The sequence below is a fragment of the Quercus suber genome, unplaced genomic scaffold (genome assembly GCF_002906115.3).
Source record: "Quercus suber isolate HL8 unplaced genomic scaffold, Cork oak 2.0 scaffold_260, whole genome shotgun sequence".
NCBI classification, from domain to species: Eukaryota; Viridiplantae; Streptophyta; class Magnoliopsida; order Fagales; family Fagaceae; genus Quercus; species Quercus suber.
Window position 1 is genome coordinate 24,899 of NW_027069716.1, and position 21,722 is coordinate 46,620.

General features: G+C 36.3%; 1 protein-coding gene across 3 annotated transcripts; it reads right to left on the reverse strand.

The window, feature by feature from the left end:
* Nucleotides 1-5,103: 5,103 nt before the first annotated feature.
* Nucleotides 5,104-19,560, reverse strand: LOC111991083 (11-beta-hydroxysteroid dehydrogenase A). 3 transcript variants are annotated; one of them, XM_065781231.1, is made up of 6 exons: nucleotides 19,089-19,560; nucleotides 18,679-18,829; nucleotides 13,055-13,131; nucleotides 12,732-12,863; nucleotides 12,513-12,641; nucleotides 5,104-5,470 (listed from the first exon to the last, which is right to left on the reverse strand). In XM_065781231.1, exons 1-6 carry the CDS (start codon nucleotides 19,269-19,271, stop codon nucleotides 5,270-5,272), a joined length of 873 nt encoding a protein of 290 aa, XP_065637303.1. In that variant the 5' UTR covers nucleotides 19,272-19,560; the 3' UTR covers nucleotides 5,104-5,269. The 3 variants fall into 3 exon arrangements, with proteins under 3 accessions (XP_065637303.1, XP_023878633.1, XP_065637304.1); XM_024022865.2 differs by having other exon boundaries at nucleotides 18,637-18,829; nucleotides 19,089-19,557; XM_065781232.1 differs by having other exon boundaries at nucleotides 5,264-5,448; nucleotides 18,637-18,829.
* Between the last annotated feature and the right edge of the window lie 2,162 nt (nucleotides 19,561-21,722).

Sequence of the window (21,722 nt, forward strand, 5' to 3'; positions counted from 1 at the left end):
TGTGAAAATGTTGTGGTATTTATATGTTTTTTTTAAGCTTATGGTATGCTTTGTGATTACAACCATGCATTTATATTTTTGAATGAGGAAGTGCTGCATCCCTAGGGCCCTAAACGACTCGAGTCAAGTTGAATATTAAAACTTCAGGCATGTTTATTTAATTTTATTATGAATACGAGATCATCAAACGAGATTACATATTTAAACTTGATTATTAATTTTTTTTTTTGGGTCAAAGAAGCTTGATTTTGTTCATTAGTTACTTAATTAAATTATTATGTTCCCATATATAGAAAACCATAACAAATTTTTTTTAATCCTCTAAAAAATATGAATTTTTACTACTAATAGATAGTTTATATTATCAATAAACTATAAATTATTCCTATAAATAATTATAAATGATAATTTGATATTATATCCAATTTATAAATTTATACAATTCAATCTCAATTCTATGTAAGTATTTTTTTTAGTGCACATATAAAAAATAATATTATATACAGTTATATAGTGTCTCATTTTTACGAGCTTGATCACAAACACATTATTATGTTTCAGTTTGGCTTGCTTAATAGTCGAGTCTGTTAGTTTCTAAAGATTTAGGAATTTATGTATTTAGAACTCTAATGTGTATTGTTGGCAAACTATGATCAAAACAAGTTGTTTAGTCTTGTTTAGTCTTGCTCAAAGTTGTATCTTTTATGTAAAGTTGGAATCGAGTTGATGTATTATTTATTATGTATTTCGGTCTGCCTCGATTGATCGAAGCTTAGGCTCGATCAATCGAAAATCAGGCAGAATGCGTTTTTTTGCAGAATTCTAACTCAGCCCTAATCCATTTAAAACGTTTAGGGTTTTATGTTTTACCCTAGGTATATAAGGCAAACCCTAGCCACGTTTTAGAGGTTGCTCATATTGCGGTTTGTGTAAATCTCTTGTGAGATTTGTGAGGAGCTTTACTTTACATAAGTTTAGGATTATCAAGAAAGAGATTCATTCAAGAACTTAATGATCATTCAGTTGCTGCCATAAGAGCTTAAAGATACACAAGCGGGAGTGCTTGTACTTGCTGGAGAATCCAAGAAATAAGGAGTCCGTGGTCTCAGAGCTTGCACGTAGTTGTGTCAGTAAGTTTCTATTAGTGGGTAGCAATAGAATGTTAGTGGTCTAAATTCTATTGTAAAACTTCAATTCTTTCTATAGTAGATTCAAGTTTACCTTGAGGATAACTAGGTTAAATCCTCCTCAAGTTTTTTACTGGTTTGGTTTTCTTGGGTCATCATATCATTGTATTATTTATTTTTTTGCTGCTATGCATGATATGATTGTTTGATTGTGATAACTTATATCTGAAATTTGGACTAAGTAATAACTTGGCTTGTTAATTAGGTTAATCCAATTGTGTTTTAAGGGGTCTAAAAATGAACAGAGTCTAAACTTAGGTTTGAGTTTGACTTGTTTATTAAACAAACAAACATAAACACACATTCTCTTGTTTATTATATATATATGTGTGTGTGTGTATGTGTATATGTATAGGTAATTAATTGGGCCAATCAACCAAATACTATTGCATATGAACGGTTTTAGACCCCTTAAACCAACCAGATTAACCTAGTTAATTAGCCAAGTTGTTACTTAGTCAAATTATGCAATTCTAGGTTATCACAAACATACAATCATATCAAAAGTATAAAGCAGCGGAATAATAAATAACATAAGATATGATCACCTAGGAAAACCAAACTGGTAAAAAACCTGGGGAGGATTTGACCTAACTATCCTTAAGGTAAACCTGAATCTACTATGAAAGAATCGAAGTTCATACAAAAGGACTTACAAGCTCCCCGCTTGACTTCCTAATGCTACCTACCAGTAGAATTTACTGACATGACCACGTGCAAACTCCGAATCCACGGATTCCTTCTTTCTTGGATTCTCCAATCAGCTATAAGCACCCACGCTTGTTATTCTTTAAGCTCCAATGGCAGCAACCGAGTTGATCATCAAGGTGTTGAAGTAATCTCTACCTAGAAAATCCTAAGATTTGTGTAAAGGAAAGCTCGTCTAGATCTCACAAGAGATTTACACAAAACAGAAAAGTATGAGCAACAATACAACAGGAGCAACTCATAAAAATGTGGCTAGGGTTTTTCTTTATATACCTATTGTAAAAACAGAAAACTCAAAACATTTAATGAGTTAGGGCTGAGCTGCAATATTCTGCAGAAAAACATTCTGCCCGAGATTCGATCGATCGAGTCTTTCTTTCGATCGATCGATCGAGCCAGGCCAAAATGCACCAATGCATTTGCAGCCTCTTGATTCCAACTTTACATGAAAGACCCAACTTTGAGCAAGTCTAAACAAGACTAAACATATAGTTTTGATCATGGTTTGCCAACATTACACATTAGAGTTCTAAATACATAAATTCCTAAACCTTTAGAACCTAACAGTATAAATTTAAACTCATATCATAACCCAGCACATTACCCAAGACCAAACGATTTTCCCTATTTCTTTTCTCCTCTTGTTTTGTCCGATCCAAATTAGTTTATCTTTACCTTCTTCATTTTTTTGTGTTCACCTTTTTTCTCATTCACAGATTTTTCTTATCTCTTTTTCCTTCCAGATTATTCTTCTTTCTTCCTTATTTCTTCACAACTACAGATCTGTCTCTCAATGTCCTCGTCAAGGAGTATGTCGTTTACCATATCCTCATGAATGTTGTTAAAGATAAAATGGTCCTAAGCATTAAAAGTCATTGTAGGTAGGGACGGACACAGGATTTCAAGCTAGGGGGGGCCGGAGATAAGCGAAAAAAAAAAAAAAAATTCAAACGCACATCCATATAGTCACTGGCGGAGCCAAAAAATTTTATTAGGAGGAGCAAGTTAGTTATGCCTACATTGTGTTAATAGGTTAAGCCTACATTGGCTTAAAATGCAAAAAAACTCAAGTTAATTTGGCCCAAATTATGGCCAAAATTAAATTACTTTATTTCACAAACTAACTTTAAGTAAACTTGTGTCTACATTTTTTTCACTGTACTAAATTATTTGTGCTTAGGTTAATAGGTTTGAACTTACCTTTTTACATTTTAGAGCTTTTCTAAGAAGTTACATTTAATGTTTCAGCATTTATGATAAAAAATTGATTAATAGGTATGAAATTTTGAAGATTTATACAATAATTTTTGTTAAAAAAAAGTGTGAACAATGAGGTGCAAATTACTATTTAAGTGCAATTAGATCAAATCAAACAATTAAAAAATTATTTGTCCTCCTACTAATATCAGATATAAATAGATAATCTAATATTCTAATATAAACCACATTATTATATATTATATTATTATTATTATTATTATTATAAATAGATTTATACAATATTTTTTTTTAAGGTTTTCATGGGCTTTTGAAAACTTTTGGGCTGGCTGGCTAGGGGGCTGAGCTAAAAATCAAGGGGGCCAAGCTAAAAACCAAGGGCCCAAACCCCTTTTTTTAAAATTTTACATACTAAATTTTTTTTTTTTTTTTTGACCGAGGGGGGCCCGGGCCCCCTTTGCCCTGCACCTGGGTCTGTCCCTGATTGTAGGTTAATGTACTTATAAAGAAATAAAATAATCACAATCCTACATGTAATGCAAGTACTACGATCTAAGTTTATTCTAGACTTAACAAAGGATTCTATGTATATAACAGTCAAGCCAAATCATTTTTTTTCTCTCACTCACAATATCAACAACAATTCTAACAGATAAAAATAAAATAATAATAATTAAACACTTGAAATAAAAAAATTATGATCATAACAAACTCCATATCAAAAGATACTGTCAAGGAACCTAAATTATATAGTATAAATAGCCCATGTAAAAAGTCTACAAAGATTAGATGGTGTGACATTGATAGAAACCTTGCCAATTTCCGAAGATACTCGAGTAATGTGTACTACTTTGCCAGACACTTTCTCACTATATATGGATCTTTTTAAGAAAGAAAGAAACTTGAGTAAAAGAAATGGTGGCATAAAAAAAGGGAATGCAATGAGCATCAAGAGAGGGACTGCAATGTTCAAGAACTTGTGTAGCAAATCCATAGCTTTACTGTGATGAACAGAGAGTGGGAAGAGAGAAATTGAAGATATGAGGATCGGATGGTCTTATCTTTGTCATGTTGTTACATATTTGAGCCTTAAATTTCCTGGCCCCTAATAAATTTGGGGGGGGGGGGGGGGGGGGAAGGGTTGTTGGGGGAAGACTACTACCACCAGCACAGTACTAGATAGAGCAGTCAAAAATTTATTAACTCCATATATTACCAAAAGAAGTGGGGGATTAGGGTTAAAGAGGATCAATGATATTGACATATCTTTGGATAGCAAAGGATGAAAGACAAAATAAAATTTGATATCTTTCAAAATTTTCAAATACAGGATTACTAATTTTTAAATTTTAGGAAGGAAAAATATATTTCAACAAAAGATTTACGTAATTATTTTTCAGGCAAAAAAAAAAAAAAAAAACAGTATGAAGCCTATATATAGGAATAAAAAGTTGTTTATATTCTTTATTCCAAACTCCAAATAGAACACTTAGGTTTAAGGCATTTTAATAGCGAAAGGATACGATGAATCTTGGTTGGTATGGTAGCTAGTGAACAACTATAATTGTCAACAACCAACAACTCATTGATCAATTATTATTATTAATTTTTTTTTTTTTGAGAACACGATCAATTATGTATTCGGTTATGTATCTTGTTAAGTTTTAGATCTTTGTAAAACACAATATGTTTAACCTAATTTATTAGCTAAGTTGTTATTAATTAGGTTACTTATTCAGATATAGATTAAACATTTATCACAATCAACATGCACAACAAAAAACTAAATTACACATCTAATTTTTAGTGAAATGATATGGTCGATCTTGGTTGGTCTAGTATAACTGTCAACAACCAACAACTCATCTAATTTGGTGTGATGACTTCCAACAACGTTATGTACTTCATGCCCAGGTATATATTTATTTAATATCTCAAAATGATATTTTAATTTTGAGCTGAAAATTTATCCCAAGAAAAGAAAAACAAATTCTGCTCTGAACATAATAATAAATCTCTTTATATAGTACAATATAGTTTTTATTTGCACAAATAATAATAAAGCCTTCCAATTAATCTAAATCATAGCGAGCTCTCCATTAATTCTGCTTAGAATTTATTGGCTTAATACAACACTAATATTTCAGCTAGCGGTCCTAGTTTTGACGAGCGCATGGGCGATTCACTAACATTGAGTGCAAACACCACTCAAAAACTTCAGGATATAAGACCCTCATCCAGAATCCCACCCTCACCCAAGATGGCTTAGTCAAGTACATGTCTCCTTTGCAAGTGCTGTCCACAATTGCTTTGGCACACCTCTCTGTTGACTCAACTGGCAACCATGGCATTTCAATCTAAGCAAATACCACCATTCAGAAATGAAAAAAAAAAAAAAAAATCATTTTTGTTTTGAGAGACTAGAAGTTACATAATGGCTAAGTTATGAGTAGAAATTACATATAAGTTCTTCCGTCTTTATGCAACCAAAAAAAAAAAAAAAGAAGCTATGTTAGAAATATTATAAATTTAAAATTTAAGATATTTACTATAATATTATTTAAATGGTATCGATCATATTCATCGTCATGTTCATTTATCAGTATTTTAAAGAAAATTTGTAATTTTTAGCATTTTCCATTATATGTAGTAGGGATTATTACAAGGTAAGGTTCTCGGTCAATATATAGGACTATGTAAAGTTTTGTACCCAAGCCATAGGGTCCTATATATATATATATATATATAAGGCAAAACTTAATTAGATACAGTTCCTTAGATATAATTCCTTAGAAACCGCTTTTAAATTATTGCCACCTGTCTAATTTAATGACTCCACTAACTAACGTTCAGACACCATTTCCTTTGTTTTCTCTTAGCCCGAGAGAAAATCTAAGAGCTTCAAATTTCTCACCCAATAACAAGATTTCTTCCTTCCTCCATTTTATTTGATGTTTCAAAATTTATCAATTACCAAACAAAAAAATGGGGGAAAAAAAAACTAGTTTGAAGTTAAGTGTTGATGTTAACGTTGAAATCCAATTCGTATTCACCCAAACAAAACCATCGCAAACCCATACTCCTACCCAAACCCAACAACCACTTCCCTGCCAAACTCCATGCAGCAAGCCCAATCTAGAGATTCGGTGTCAAGATTTGGCTTTGAAAGAAAATCAAAAGCACTAAGAAATCTTTTTTTTTTTTCCTACTTGTTAGGCACTCCCCTATAGATCTGTAGACTCACTTACCCCAATCTAGAAAAATGAAATTTGATAGTGCATCCCTTGAATGCATGTGCCTTTGGTCATCGGAAATTTCCGTAGATTGATCATCTTTAGTCATCTGGTGTGAGATAAGAGATTTGATGAATAGGTTTCTAGCAGGCCAAGAAAAGAAAAAGAAAAAAAAAAAGGGGAAGAAGGAAACAAAATGAGATGGTGTTAACAGGCGTTATTAAACTTTAGGTGGCAGCAATTTAAAAGGGGTACTGAAGGAACTATATCTAAGATACTGTATTCAAGTTTTATCCATATATAAATGAGATTACTAGGGGTCAAGCTTTGGTGTTATGGCAACTGCCTTACACCCAAAGCAACGTGTTTGAGTTCCAGAATCAGTCTTTCTAAAAACAATAATTGAAGGTAAAACTGCTTATCATGACATCTTTTTTTTTTTTTTTTTTGACGAAAGATAGATGTATATTAACTTCAAAATAAAGTGTACAAAGGGCCCGGCCCACCAAACTTAAAGACCAACCGGGGGTCTGATCCCAAAGAGAGAAAAATAAAGAAAAAATAAAGAAAAGGTGTACGATGGGCCCTAAAGAGCAGGCAGCTCATGCATGAGCACGTTCAACAATGTGCCATGCTTCTAGTCAGGCTCTGGTACTCACCCAGAAACGAGACTGCTCCCTTAAGAATAGCATATGGCGGAGTTTGAGCTGCTTCAAACTGGACCCGGTTTCGTGCGTTCCAAATAGACCATGCCACCATTGCCCACGTCTGGAGATCCTTCTTGCTTAATTTCTCCACCATGGTCCGGGCTAAGCTGAGGAAATCGTGAGCTGAGGATATACACTTCTGGAGCTTTCCGCGAACAAGTGCCCAGACATTTCGTGCTAAGGGGCACTGCCACAGGGTGTGGATAACAGTCTCGTCGTGCTCACCACACACCCCGCACTTAGGGTCTATGTGAACCTTCCTTCGACAGAGGTTTGCTCGGGTTGGTAGGATGTCTGAGCAAGCCCTCCACACAAAGTTACGCACCTTAGGAGGGATGGGTAGCTTCCACAGCCTATTCCATAACCTCTTGTCGTCCCCTGCTCTGGAGTGTTCTGCACTTGACCTCCGGTGAATCCGCAAGGCTACTTGGTACGCTGAACGCACTGAGAAGGTCTGTGATTTATTCTCATTCCACACCAACTTGTCTCGGCTGTCCAACCTCCCCAGCTGTGTCCCTAGCACTTCGTCCCTTGATGGTGGCAAGAACCAGGCGTTGACCTTTTCCCTGTCCCATTGTTTGGTGTGTGGGTCAATAAAGTCACCCACTTTTAGCGACGTGTCCACACCATCATGAAAAACCGGGGGATTAGAGAGCCACCTATGGCTCTGAATGCCAGCCGTGCCTCCATCTCCAATGCTCCATTTTGACCCTTCCCTAAGCACATCCCTTGCACTGAGAAGACTACGCCAAACAAAAGAGGGATTGCTTCCCAATACTGCCTCCATGAAGGAACAAGAGGGGAAGTACCTAGCTTTGTACACTCTGTAAAACAAGGAGTGAGTCTCCTGAGTTAGCCGCCATGCCTGCTTGGCCAGCATTGCAAGATTAAAAGCATGAATGTCTCGAAAACCCACTCCTCCTCTATCCTTCGGAGTGCACAACCTGCCCCAATTGATCCAGTGTATCTTCCGCTCATTCCGAGTCTGCCCCCACCAATATTTAGCCAAACTTGAGTTTATACCATCACACACCGCTCTAGGTATCTTGAATATACTCATGGAATAGGTCGGGATAGCCTGAGCCACCGATTTGATCAGGACTTCCCTCCCAGCTTTTGAGATATTTTTCTCCTTCCATCCCATTACCCTCTTAGAGACTCTTTCCTGAAGCTCCCTGAAAGTGCTTACCTTAGACCTCCCCCCCACCATGGGTAGGCCGAGGTACTTCTCACAATTTGTCAATATTTGTGCGCCAAACAAAGACCGTATGCCTTCTTGTACCTCTCGACTAGTGTTTGGGCTAAAGAACAAGGTGGTTTTCTGCCGATTGATAGCCTGCCCAGAGGCGGCTTCATATTGAGTGAGTAATCCAAGTAATCGTCGACCTTCTTCTAGCTTGGCTTCACAGAAGAGTAAGGAGTCGTCGGCGAATAGAAGGTGTGATATACGTACACCTCCATGACAAGATAGAAGCCCCTTCACGTGATTATTTATGGTTGCCCTCCTTAGCAGGGATGAGAGTCCCTCAGCGCAAAATAAGAAGAGGTACGGTGACAACGGGTCGCCCTGCTTAATGCCTCTTGAGGGAGTAATATAACCACACGGCTCACCGTTAACAATGACTGAATATGAGGCAGACCGCACCGTCGAAATTGCAAGATCCACCCATTGTGCAGGGAAACCAAGGCTCAACATGATTTTTTCTAGGAAATTCCATTCCACCCTGTCATAGGCTTTGCTGATATCAAGCTTGACTGCCATGTGCCCAACCTTACCCCGTCTTCTATTTCGCATCCTGTGTATCATTTCGAAGGCAACTGAAGTGTTATCAGTGATCAGCCTACCCGGAACAAACGCGCTTTGGGAGTCGGAGATTACACAAGGTAGCGTGGACTTCACTCGATTTGCCAGGACTTTAGAGATTAGCCTTGATACAACATTCCCCAGACTAATGGGTCGGTACTCTGTGATATTCTGTGGGTTACTCTTTTTGGGAATAAGAACTATGTGTGTAAAGTTCATTTTGTGCAAATACCTCCCTGAGTGCAAGACCGACAAAACTGCTTCCGTGACGTCATGACCCACAATGTGCCAAAACCTTTGGAAGAAGAAAGGAGACATGCCATCCGGGCCGGGTGCCTTGGAGGGGTGCATTTGAAAAAGGGCTGCCCGAACTTCCTCCGCTGTGTATGGCCGAACTAGGTTCCTGACCATCTCACTAGTGACAACCCCGTCCACGGAGGCTAGTACATCGTCCATGTTGAGGTTGTTCGAGGCAGTGAACAAGCCCTTATAATATTCCTCAGCAATGTCTGCTATCTCCCCAGTGTCTGTACACCACCTCCCATTATTATCATTCATGCCCTCAATAGTATTCTTGCGCCGTCTTTGGCTTGCACGCTGGTGGAAAAACTTTGTGTTCTTGTCACCGGCTGGAAGCCAGATGGAGCGCGAGCGTTGTCGCCAGAACACTTCTTCATGGTGCATTAGCTCGTTTATCTCTTTTCTGACTTCATGTATCTTGTCCAAGTTTTCCCCATACCCAGCTGTTATCAACTCCTCCAACTCTCCCTGCTTAGCATTAAGACGGTCGCGGGTGTTACCGAAAGTGTTTTTGCTCCACACCACCAAATCCATCCTACATCGTTTAATCTTCTCAAACAAGCGGAACATAGGGCTACCAGTAGGCTGGGTTTGACACCAAGAAGACCTAACCCGATCCATGCACTCAGGGTGAGCCACCCACTTTTCTTCAAAACGTTGTATTCTCTTACACCGGCTATGCCGTGTAAGAGTGGGCTCAGTGTTCAGCAGAATAGGGTCGTGGTCTGAGTAGGCTGCTGACGTGTGAAACACTTTGGTCTGGGGGAAAATCTCTCTCCATTCCTCCGATGCACAGGCCCTATCGAGCCGTTGCTCCACAAAAGCATCCCCCCGCCTCCCATTCCTCCAAGTAAACCTGTATCCTTGAAAGCCCAAGTCAACCAAGCCACAGTGAAGAAGAGTACTTTGAAATTCCTGCATGGGTTGGAGGGGCTTGGGGATTCGGCCGTTTCTCTCCTCGGAGCAAAGAATTTCGTTGAAATCGCCGAGGCACACCCATGGGAGTGAAGCCCTTGCCTGTAGGTGCTTAAGCAATCTCCATGTCTCAATCTTCAACCTCTCTTCAGGGTGGCCATACACACCAGTCATCCTCCATAATGCCATCATGGGGGAAGAAACATGAACGTCAATGTGGTTGGGGGAGTACGTTTGAGTATCCACCACTACATCGTTCTTCCAAAGCAGCGCCAACCCACCACTTCGCCTTAAACTAGGAACCACCAGCATCGAGGGAAAGTCTAGCTCTGCTTTTATGGGTTGCATCTCACTAACTGACAACTTAGTTTCCATTAGAAACAAAATTGTGGGTCCTTTCTTTCTTACCAAGTCGGCAAGTACCTGAACTGCCAGGCGGTTCCCAAGCCCCCGGCAGTTCCAACTCATGATAATCATGGCGACCGGCGGGGCTGGGATGCAGCCGCCGCCGTTGGGAGAGGTGGTTTAGTATTTTCAGCCAACACCTTACGCCTTTTAGTTTTCTCCATGTTTGTTTCGCGCTCATTTTCTTTGTGGTCCCTACCTGTTCTTTTTGTTCCAACCCGATCCTGTGTGCCTAAAAGTTCTATACTTGTACTTGTACTTTGGTTCAGTGTATGACTTTTCCACGTAATTGCCATATTAGTGTTAATATCCCTAGGTCCCATATCCCATGCAAAGCTACGTGAGGTGTCATGTGTATGACTTTTCTCCATAGTTGCTATATTAGTGTTTATATCACTAGTTCCCGTATCCCATGCACAGCTACGTGAGGTGTCTTGCGGAATAAGCCCAGTCACGTGACCCTCTTTTAATGCACCACTGTCCAGCCCATATGAGATAGGCACGCTTATCAGGTTCCCCGCCGGAAAAGGAAGCACCTTATCATGCTGATGCAGGCTGTCATGTGGTTGGCAGGGCTGTGTTGGTGTGTGTTCCATCACAGTGGGAGCGGGCTTCAAGGTGTCAGTGCCCGTTGAGATCTTTACCGTGATTTGCGGCTGTGAGTTGACCATAGCAGGTCCTGTCTTGTCCACTCCACAAATTTCGGTATTGGGGTCCACGTCAACACCTGTGGAGGGTGGGGTTCGCAAACACTGTTCTTGGGGCGGTGGTGTTGGGGTTCGACGCGGCGGGCTGTCCGTCCTCCCCGATGAGCTGTGGGACCGGTGTTTGGAACCTGCTCGTAGCCAGTCGCCGTATGGTCTGCTGTCTGCAGTGCTGTCGACTGGGTAGGGGCATCGGGTTGCTTCGTGGCCTACTCTTCCACACTGGAAGCACAAGCCTGCAAGTCTCTCATATTGGTACGCCACCTTTACCCGATCTCCTTCCGGACTGATGATCTGACCACCTCTCCGTATCGGTTTGTCAAGTGGGACTTCTACTCGGATGCGCAGGAAGCGAGCTTGGTCTGAGGCAAGTGCTCTACAGTCCACCTCCACCACAGACCCGATTCCAAGTCCGATGTCCATCCCTGCTTCTTCATTGATGAGGTCAAACGGTAAGCCCCACACCTGAACCCACATCGGCAATCTCGTGAATCTTACCGTCCTAGCTGTCAGGCCTTTCTCCCATCTCTGTAAGGCCAGGATATTGTTGTCAAAGCTCCATGGGCCATTATCCCAAACCCATCGTAGTTGGCTCTCCAAAGAGAACTTAAACTGAAGCAGTCCGTCCCCCACGTCAACTATCTTTAGATCACTACCAAGTTTCCACACCGAGCGAAGGAGGTTCTTCGCGGCTTTCAAGTTCAAAGGGCGTGTAGTTAGGAACTTTCCAATGAGGCTGAGGGAATATTCCTCAAGAATCTTTTCCCTGTGTACCGCTCGAACCGTAATAGGTTGATCCTCCTCCGAAGTGAGAGTGATGCGTTGGATTCTTTCTATGAAGTCTGAACCCATCTATGATGATGTGTAGTAAGGAAATTGAGCTGAACCAGCTACTCGGCTTCCCTGCAGTAACGCTGAACAGGAACGGAGAGGAAGAAGCTCACCCTTGGTGAGAGGAAAGGCTCACCCTTGGTGAGAAGAAAAAAGGTATGTTGAACTTTATTAGACCCAAGTTTGTCAGTGTATCATGACATCTTTTAAACCTTACAAAAAGTGAGAGTTTTGTAATTAAACTGAATATGACATTTTTATATGGTTGAAGTTATATTTAACCCGTGATCTACTGCACAAGATTTAAATTCAATGTACTCTGCTGATTGGACAAGACATGTTGCTGACAAAAATGGTGTCTTGCCAGTATTGGGTGAAAATAGATGGTTTGGATTTTATAAAATGTAGAGGATTAAATAATTTAAATGCAACTTAAAGTCTTAAACAGGATTGGTAAAGGATTAATTTTCAAGTTTCGTTTCTTTTAATTCTTAATATACCTTTCGTAAAAATTGGTCTTGCGTCATTTCTGACTCAATTACTCCAGGAGTTACAATGGTTATTCCAATGTCTGGACCAAACTCAGCTCTCAGTGACTCAAAAAAGCATATTTGGGCTGCCTTGCTTGCCTGAAGACATCATTGATTCGTAAGTAAAAGAAAATCTCGAAGTGAACAACTAGTAAGGCATGCCAAGGAGGTTTTGTACGTAGTTCTTACATTGTAGAAGCTTAATCTCGGAGTACAGAACCATGCTGCAACTGAAGAAATTACAACAATCTTTCCTTTGCTTTTTCTTAGGTGTGGAACTGCATAATGGGTGCTGTACACTGAACCCCAGAAATTTATGTCCTAAATTACATAAAACTGGAGTCTGTTAATGCAAGTTTGAAACTCAAAACTTAACAAAAATTGGGATTATATATTATAGACTTGAATGAAAAATAAGCACTGAAGAACGATTAAATATGCTAGATTTTTTTCTTCACTATAATCCAATATAGTTACAGAGAAAGTGGGGCAAGACACGTTGGTATTATTACCATAATGGAAGCCATGTCAGATGAATCTTCAAAAAGGTCCACTCTTACTACTCCAGCGTTGTTCACCAAATGATCCACTGTTGCATAAACTAATCACAAATTGAAATTGTACATTCCAAAATATTTCCACGAACAGTAGGTGTTAAGTTTTAAAAGTTTAGAACAACTGACAAATCATGAATACAAACTTATCTAGATATAGATTTTAGAGTCTATAGGTATTATTAGATAATGCTCAAGGTGATACAAGTCAAGATTCAAGAATATACAAACTGCAAAAAAAAGAGTTTAGAAATTGCCTAGTTCGATCGATCAAAAGACAGGCTCGACAGATCGAAACACGTATCTGCAAAATTCTATTTCAACCCAAACTCTACTTAAACGTATTGGGTTTCAAGTAAAACACTACTAGTATATAAATGAAATCCTAAGCACATTTTTATAAGACTTTTCAAAAAGAGAAGAGTGTGCCTCTTTTGTATATTTAGGATTTTGTACCCAAAAAACTCTCTCATGTCTTCTTTCTATGTTATTCCTTGAAGAATCTCAAGATCCGATACTGTAGAAGTTGCTACCTTCTCTAGTCATCAAAGTTGCTGATGATCTAAACCTTCAAGGGTGGTCTTGGAGTCACAAATAGGAGAGTTTGTAATTTTTTTTTTTTAAATCACAAGTGTGGGTGCTTGTGTTGCAAAGGCCTAATAGAGAAGGAGTCTATGGATTCGGAGTTTGTACGTAGTTGTGTCAGTAAATTCTAAATGTGGTAGTAATAGGATGTTAGTGATCTAAGTCTTATTGTAAACTTCGATTCTCTATAGTGGATTTGCTTTTTACCTTGAGGATAGCTAGGTTAAATCCTCCATAGGTTTTTTGCCAGTTTGATTTTTCTGGGTGATCATATCATTGTGTTCTTTATTTTCCGCAACTTTACATTATATGACTTTTTTGTTTTGACCTAGATCTGAATAATAAATGAGTATTCACTTGGTCAATTAATTAGGTTAAACAATCTAGTTTACAGGGATCTAAAACCTAATAAGTGGTATCAGAGCGGGTTAGCTCTTGATTTAGATTATTATACCTAGAGTTAATCCTTGATCCCTATTATCATGGATAATTTTAAGTGTCTTACTGTTTTTTATTGTGATGTTTTGAATAAAAAAACACTATTGTTTCTGTTGATCTTTTTAAGGCTTGTGAAGGAATTTGCAGGATTTCAGTCTTTCTCAGAAGATTGGTGTAATCCCTCAAATACACTCTGCTTCTCATGAATTTTCACCTACAAAGCTAAAGACTCGTGCTCTATGGGTGGGAAAAGACTTGCTTAGGTAAGTATTATTTACTTGTCCCTAATTTAATTCTTTCAATTATTTGTGAATATGTTTACTTTTAGTTTTTGGTGTTTTATTTTCTTAGGTTGTTTTGTTTATTCAAAAATCCAAAAACATTGAAATTTTCAAAAAGACAAAAATATTTTATTTTGTGTCCTGTTTTATTTGTTTTGAGGATTACATGAACTATAATATCTCTCTCTTGATTTAGAACGTGCTTGACATTATGGAGAAACTTGAATAGTATGTGTTATATAAATGTTAAACTATTTTTGATTTTGTGTGAGTATTTATTAGTTTGTACATGTACTCAAGGGTTAATTAAAAAATTGATATTTCTTGTTTGTGTATCCTCTATAGCTTAATTAAGCACTGTCATGCATTGCATTTGCAATTTTAATCATTTAGCATAATATGTGCTTTTATTTTTTATCATAAAATTTTTTGAAAATTTAAAAAGATTTTGTTTTTGTTTTGTATTATATATCTTGGATTTATAGTTGAGGTTGGCCATATTAATTTTTACATAACATGCTTGTGTACCTTGGTTATATTGGATGAGCTTATTTTTTCGGCACTTTGTAGTTTTAGCTATGTAGTGCATATTGTGTGGGAGTTATTTATAGTTTTGATCACAAGATCTTGATTTTGAAGTCACGTGCTTTCGATTGTAAGGACTAGAAAAATTCTAAGAGAAAAGCATAAATAACCATCTCACCACTGTTTATAAGCCAATCATGAACACCTTAGTGCATATCGTAAGATTCTGTACTTAAGAAAGTGTAGCACATGCACAAAAAGAAAATAAGGTGTAGCATTGGAATAAAAAATTATAATAGAAATGGTGTACATTATAAGGCTAAAATAAAAATGGTGTGTACATTATAAGGATGAAAAAAAGAAAAATACATGATTGGAAGCTTGTTTTCTAGGATATGTGGGAGTTATAAGATGTAACTCTTTAGGTGATAATCATTTTCAAACTTATGTGATGAATAATGTAGAAATTGTGATTGATTACTATCTACTTATCATCTCACATGTATCTCACGCTTTTACTATTTGGACATACTTCACAAGTTATTTTTTGCTAAATTTAGTACATGAAATTGTGTGTGAATTTGGTTTGGCCATCCAAGATTATGTTTTCTATGGTGTTTGATGCAAAATATGGTGAAGGGTTGGCAAAAATTGTGTTTTTGATGATTAAAAACCTAGTTTTGAAGTTTTGGGTTGAAAACTCTTGTTTTTGAAAAACATTTAAACTCATTCTTATGCATTTCATTTATGAAATTCTTTGGTTTAAGTAGTTTTTGCATAATCTTATGCAATTTTTCAAAAAATTCAATTTTCCAGAATTTTGATCGATTGAGTGTGATTTTCGATCAATCGAAAATTTCCAGATTTTTCAAGTCTAGCTTTTGCCTGACTTGATTGGTATTCGATCGATGCTTGATCGATCAAAACTGAAAAATTTTCAGTTTTTAAGTATTTGACCAAATTTTTTTTTTTTTATGCATCATTTATGTTTAGGATTCACATGCATTGCATTTCTTTTTTTATCCATCTTGCATTTTTGCAGCCATATCTCTCATTATTTTCACACATAACATGCATACACTTTGCTATATTGGGTACTCAACTTGATCTAAAAATTGATTAATTAATTTTTTGAGTTATGTACTTTTCCATATATGCTATTTTTATGTGTGAACTGTAGAAAATATTTTTCTTAAGAGATATGATGGATAATCAATATCAATGTGCAAATATTTTCTCTACTCATGCAATTGTTTATGGGCCACATAGGGTCAAGTTTGCATTTATTGAAAGAGAGAATATTTGTATTCATGTATAACCTCAAAATTTTTTTTTATAAGTTAGGTTTGTGTGTTTTTAATTTTCCCCACCTCCTAAATTTTTCCCCAAAATTGTTTTACCCAAAATTGTTTTTCCCAAAACTTATTTTGTTTTTCCTATTTTTATAGAGGGAGAAACTTGTTTTTAACCTTTGTGTTCTTAGAGGGAGTTGTTTCCTTGATTCTCTATTTCCTCTTATCCTTTATTGCGTATGTTTTTCTGTTTACTCTTTGATTGGGTTGTCTTTGTCAATACATTACAAAAAGGAGGAGAAACAGATGAAATTTGGAAAAGGTATTTAAAATGTTTTGTTTAAGGGGAGTTGAAATTGTTTTTGAAAAGGAGAGAATATAAAAACTTTTTGATGTATCTAACTTAGGGGGAGAGTTAGAATTTACTCTTGTTTTTTATATTGTGTTTCATATTATTGTTTATATGTCTTTCTTTCCACACATGTAGTGGTGTATTCTTTTGAGTATTTCAGGAAAGACAGGTACATTCTAATCAAGATCTTCTACCTTTTATTGCAACTTTAAGATTAGGAGTCTTAAATTGGGATTTGTGATGTAATTGGGCAATTTATTATATTGGGTTGTTTTTGTATTTGAGTATTTCACTTTGTATGTAAGTTTTGTCACAAATCGCCAAATGGGGAGATTGTTAGGTTCTAAAAGTTTAGAACAATTGGCAAATCGTAAACACAAACTTGTTTAAATATAGATCTTAGAGTCTATAGGTATTATTAGACAATGCTTAAGGTGATACAAGTCAAGATTCAAGAATATACAAGTTACAAAAAGAAGAGTTCATAAACTGCTTGGTTCGATTGATCGAAAGATAGGCTCAACCGATTGAAACACCTATCTACAAAATTCTATTTCAGCCCAAACTCTACTTAAACGTATTGGGTTTCAAGTAAAACACTACTAGTATATAAAGGAAACCCTAAGCACGTTTTTTAAGACTTTTCAGAGAAAGAAGAGTGTGCCTCTTTTGTAGATCTAGGATTTTGTACTCAAAAAGCTCTCTCATGTCTTCTACAAGTGTTATTTCTTAAAGAATCTCAAGATCCAGTACTGTAGAAGTTGCTACCTTCTCTAGTCATCAAAGGTGCTAATGATCTAAACCTTCAAGGGTGGTCTTAGAGTCACAAACAAGAGAGTTTTTGTGTGTGTGTGTGTGTGTGTTTTTTATTTATTTATTTATTTTTATCACATGTGTGGGTGCTTGTGTTAAGGCCTAATAAAGAAGGAGTTTGTAAATTCGGAGCTTATATGTGGTCGTGTTAGTAGTTCTACATGTGGTAGCAATAGGATGTTAGTGGTCTAATTCTTATTATAAACTTCGATTTTCTATAGTGGATTTGCTTTTTACCTTAAGGATAGTTAGGTTAAATTCTCCCCAGGTTTTTTACCCCTTTGACTTTCCTGGGTGATCATATCATTGTGTTCTTTATTTAACGCTACTTTACATGATATGGCTTTATTGTTTTAACCTAGATTTTAATAATAAACCTGAGCATTCACTTAATTAATTAATTAGGTTAAACAATCTGGTTTATAGGGACCTAAGCCTAACAGTAGGAATATCATTTTTTTCACAACTTATACTTCGAAAATATTTATTGTTCCAGAAAAGCATGGTAAAACAAATTAGTAGTTGAAAATTGTGACTTCAAGTCAAGGGAGTAAATTCTGTACCGTAACAGCCAGTACCGCCGGAATATACTGTATCGGCAAGCAAACCGGTACATATAACCTCCCTGTTTCATACCGAAAAAAATACCTGCCGTACCGGCCAATTTTGAGCAATACCGGCCGGTATCGGGCGTACCGGACGGTATAGAAAAAAGTTTTTTTTTTTTTTTTTTTTAATTTTGTAATTTTTTATTTTTGTTAGAGCAGAATGATAACTTATTTCCATTAACTTATTAGTATTATTTGTTTTCTTAGTATGCAATGGTAACTTTTAAGCTTTCTATTTTTTATATTGTGTTTTTTTTTTTTTTTCTTTTAATTGATACTAAAGTCTAAAACCATGAATAATTAGTTCTGAATTGAGGAAATGTTTTATGCTAAACTTTTATATTTATTATAATATATATATATATATATACACACACACACACACACCACACACACACACACACATATATATATATATATATATTTATAAATATAAAAAATAGCGGTAAACTCGAAACGGTACACCGGTATTGACCGGTATCCAAAATATATCGTACCGGTGGCCAAAATGGTACAGCCTCCGGTACGGTATTGACTCCCTTGCTTCAAGTCACGATTTTAGTTGCTTTTAAGGTATGTATAAAGCTATGTAAAACAATTTGTCTGCAACAAATTAATCCAAAGCAAAAACACATGATACACTTACATCGCCCAAAGTGATTCACTGTCTCATCAATAAAATGCTTACATTCTTCATCCTTGGAAACATCTGCACGTATCACAATAACCTCTGGAGATCCTAGTTCTCGTGCTTTATTTTCGACTATTCGAAGACGATTCTCTCGTCTTGCAACTAGGGCTAAAATAGCACCTCTCCTAGCATACTCATAAGCAATATGCTACAAATTCACATAATAATATAGTAAATTAACTATTGTTTTGAGATTTTGGTATCCACTATGATTATAAGTACTTATTTTCATATGTGCTGATATCCACAGTTCTCTTGTCAATATAATTAAAATGTTGAAACTAAAACATATAGAAATGAGCATTTCTAAGAGCCCGAATTATATAATATCAATACTTAATATAAAAGGCAATTAATATCTACAAAGATTAAGAGGTGTGACATATAATTGACAATTTGCTACAAACCTCGCCAATTCCTGAAGATGCTCCAGTGATAATTACAACTTTGTTAGCCACGTTCTCACTACATATATTTCTTTTTAAAGAAAAAAGATATTTGAGAAAAAGAAACGGTGGTAATAAGAAAAGGATGGCAGTCAAAGTTAATGGAAGGAGGACAATGTTCAATAACTTTTGAAGCAAATCCATAACTTTTAGAGAGAGAGAGAGAGAGAGAGGAATTGAAGATATGATGATAAGTCTATAGATCTATAGTACAAGGGAAAAACACCTTCCAGAAATAGGCGACCTTGAACCAAGCTGACTTTGTCAAATACCTCTCTCCCTTGCAAGCACTATTCACTATTGCCTTTGCACACCCTCGTACTGTCCACTTAATCAGATGGCATGGTATACATAAAGCATTGAGCACATCCAGAAACCTAAGCCTACATCAATATTTGGGTTAGGTTCAATATTACATTATTTTAAATGATGATTTTTGACAAGTATTACTGTATTAGCATGGGATTTGTTTATCAAGAAATAATATAGGGTAGGTAGTACTGGGATTTGCATGACAGCAACTACATTTCCTCCCTATTAATAAAATTTCATAAGTACAATTACTTAAGACATCAATTTTCCACACTATTAAATTCGACCATGTGATTGCATTAACCAATACAGTACAAAGATGATTAAACTGAACCATGTGATTCATTAATCAATATTCCAATTTTCCACACTATTAAATTCGATCGTGTGATTGCATTAACCAATACAATACAAAGATGATTAAACTGAACTATATGATTCATTAATCAATAGTAACAGTACTGTTACGTGGTTAAAATTTAATTGGAGAACGTAAGGATAACATCGAAAAAACTTTACTAAGTATTATCCTGAAAAGAAAGCCTATTTGTACTTTTGTTTTCCTTCTATTGGTCTGATAGGCCATTTTGTTTTAGTCAGTAAGAAACAAACATCTACAGTTAGTCCTCTCTGGTTTGATCATAATAGATTATCTGGAATCACGTAATGCAACAAGTAACCGAGTTTTAAATACGAAGCTAATACAAAGTTTGCTGAAACATTTCAACCAACTATTAGAGGAAGAAGTCACAATGATTTTTTTTAATCCGTTTACCATATTTAACCCAAAGTAGACGCCAATGTAAGAATTCTACACCAACAAAAGCAAATAAAAACAATCTTATTGAAGGGGTTATCAATAATTATTAGTTCAATCGGGTTAAGCAACATTTTGGGGTTTGAATAATTTGAAAGAATGAGTGTGTGTGAGATGAATAATGAGTAATGGCGATAGAGACATCCCACTAGAAAAGAATGAATACTTATTAATTGAGTGATAAGATATACATAAGCCCCGTGAAAATCAAGTACCTCATTGGCACCAATGAAATCTGCAAATTGGACAATACCTTTCGATTTGGATTGCAGCAACAGCTACTATTCTATTGTCCAACCCCAAAATCAAGAACGATCAGGAAACTTTATAAAGCTGATAATTTGGGATTTGCTTAGAGAAAATGGCCAATCATGTTGGGTGCACTGCTCCATAAATCCAGCCCACGGAATGGACATGCTCATTTAATGAGCATGTCTTCATGTTTCTTTTCTTTTCTTCATTATGTACAAAATTCAGCATGGTTGGTTGGCTTAGTGTGTTGGACACGCTGAAGACAAAAGAAAAGAAAGAAGCAAAATGCAAGAGTACCATTCCGTCATGGCAGAGAAGAAAAGAGATTTGGTTGAAGTAAAGTCAAACTAAGTGGCTTGCATTGATTGTGATTTGATGAGAAGAGTGTGAAAGGAAGAAAAGAAGAAAAGGTAGAAATAAATGGCAAAGGCCATTCGGCCGTTTGGGCAGAGAGGAAAAAAGAAGTGAAGTCCCAAAAGTGTGAGGACTGATGTGTGAGTAAGAGCACGCAAAAAAGAAGAGAAAAATAGAGAGAGGGTGAGAAAATATACAGTGAAAAAGAGAGCAGTGAGTAAAAAGAAAAAGAGAGTTTTTCTTTATTTAAATTGTATCTCTAAGTGTTGTAATCTCTATTTAATATAATGAAATTATTCGGAGTTTGTCCCATGATTTTTTCCTTCAAGAAGATAGGATTTCCACGTAAATCTTTGTGTTATTGTGTAGTTGTGCTTTCGTTGTGCTTGCTGAAATTTATTCACTATTATAAAGAATTTTTTCTGAACAGTTTATTATAAAATATAGAATTCTACTACTGACAAAGAACAAATCACTGAAAATAAGCACATACTCACAAATTTTCACTCAGGTCGCACCAGAGACTCTAAAAGATAACCGTGAAACCCGAATAACTCTTCAAAGGTATATAAACTCAGCCATTCAAAGTCCAAATCGGGACAAAGTGTCATGAATTTCAAATCTTAGCAACATTACTGAAAAATAAAGAGAAGAAATCAACGCAAAACTTAACTATGATTTGATGCATTCTATTGACCAATAAATGGATTAACAAAAAAAATCTTAATTAAGATATATTGATAAATATATTATGTGTGTGTGTAAATTTTATTTTTTATTTTTTGATACAAGTGGGGAGATTTTTTTATTTGGGGCCTTAGGCAATTGCATCAGTTGCATCTATAGTTGAGCCCGCCCTA

Coding starts and splice junctions, on each gene's coding strand:
- LOC111991083 (XM_024022865.2), bottom strand. CDS start 19,271: ATGGATTTGCTTCAAAAGTTATTGAACATTGTCCTCCTTCCATTAACT. Junction 12,864..13,054: donor CTGACATGGCTTCCATTATG/GTAATAATACCA, acceptor TATGTAATTTAG/GACATAAATTTCTGGGGTTC. Junction 12,642..12,731: donor CGAGATTAAGCTTCTACAAT/GTAAGAACTACG, acceptor TGATGTCTTCAG/GCAAGCAAGGCAGCCCAAAT.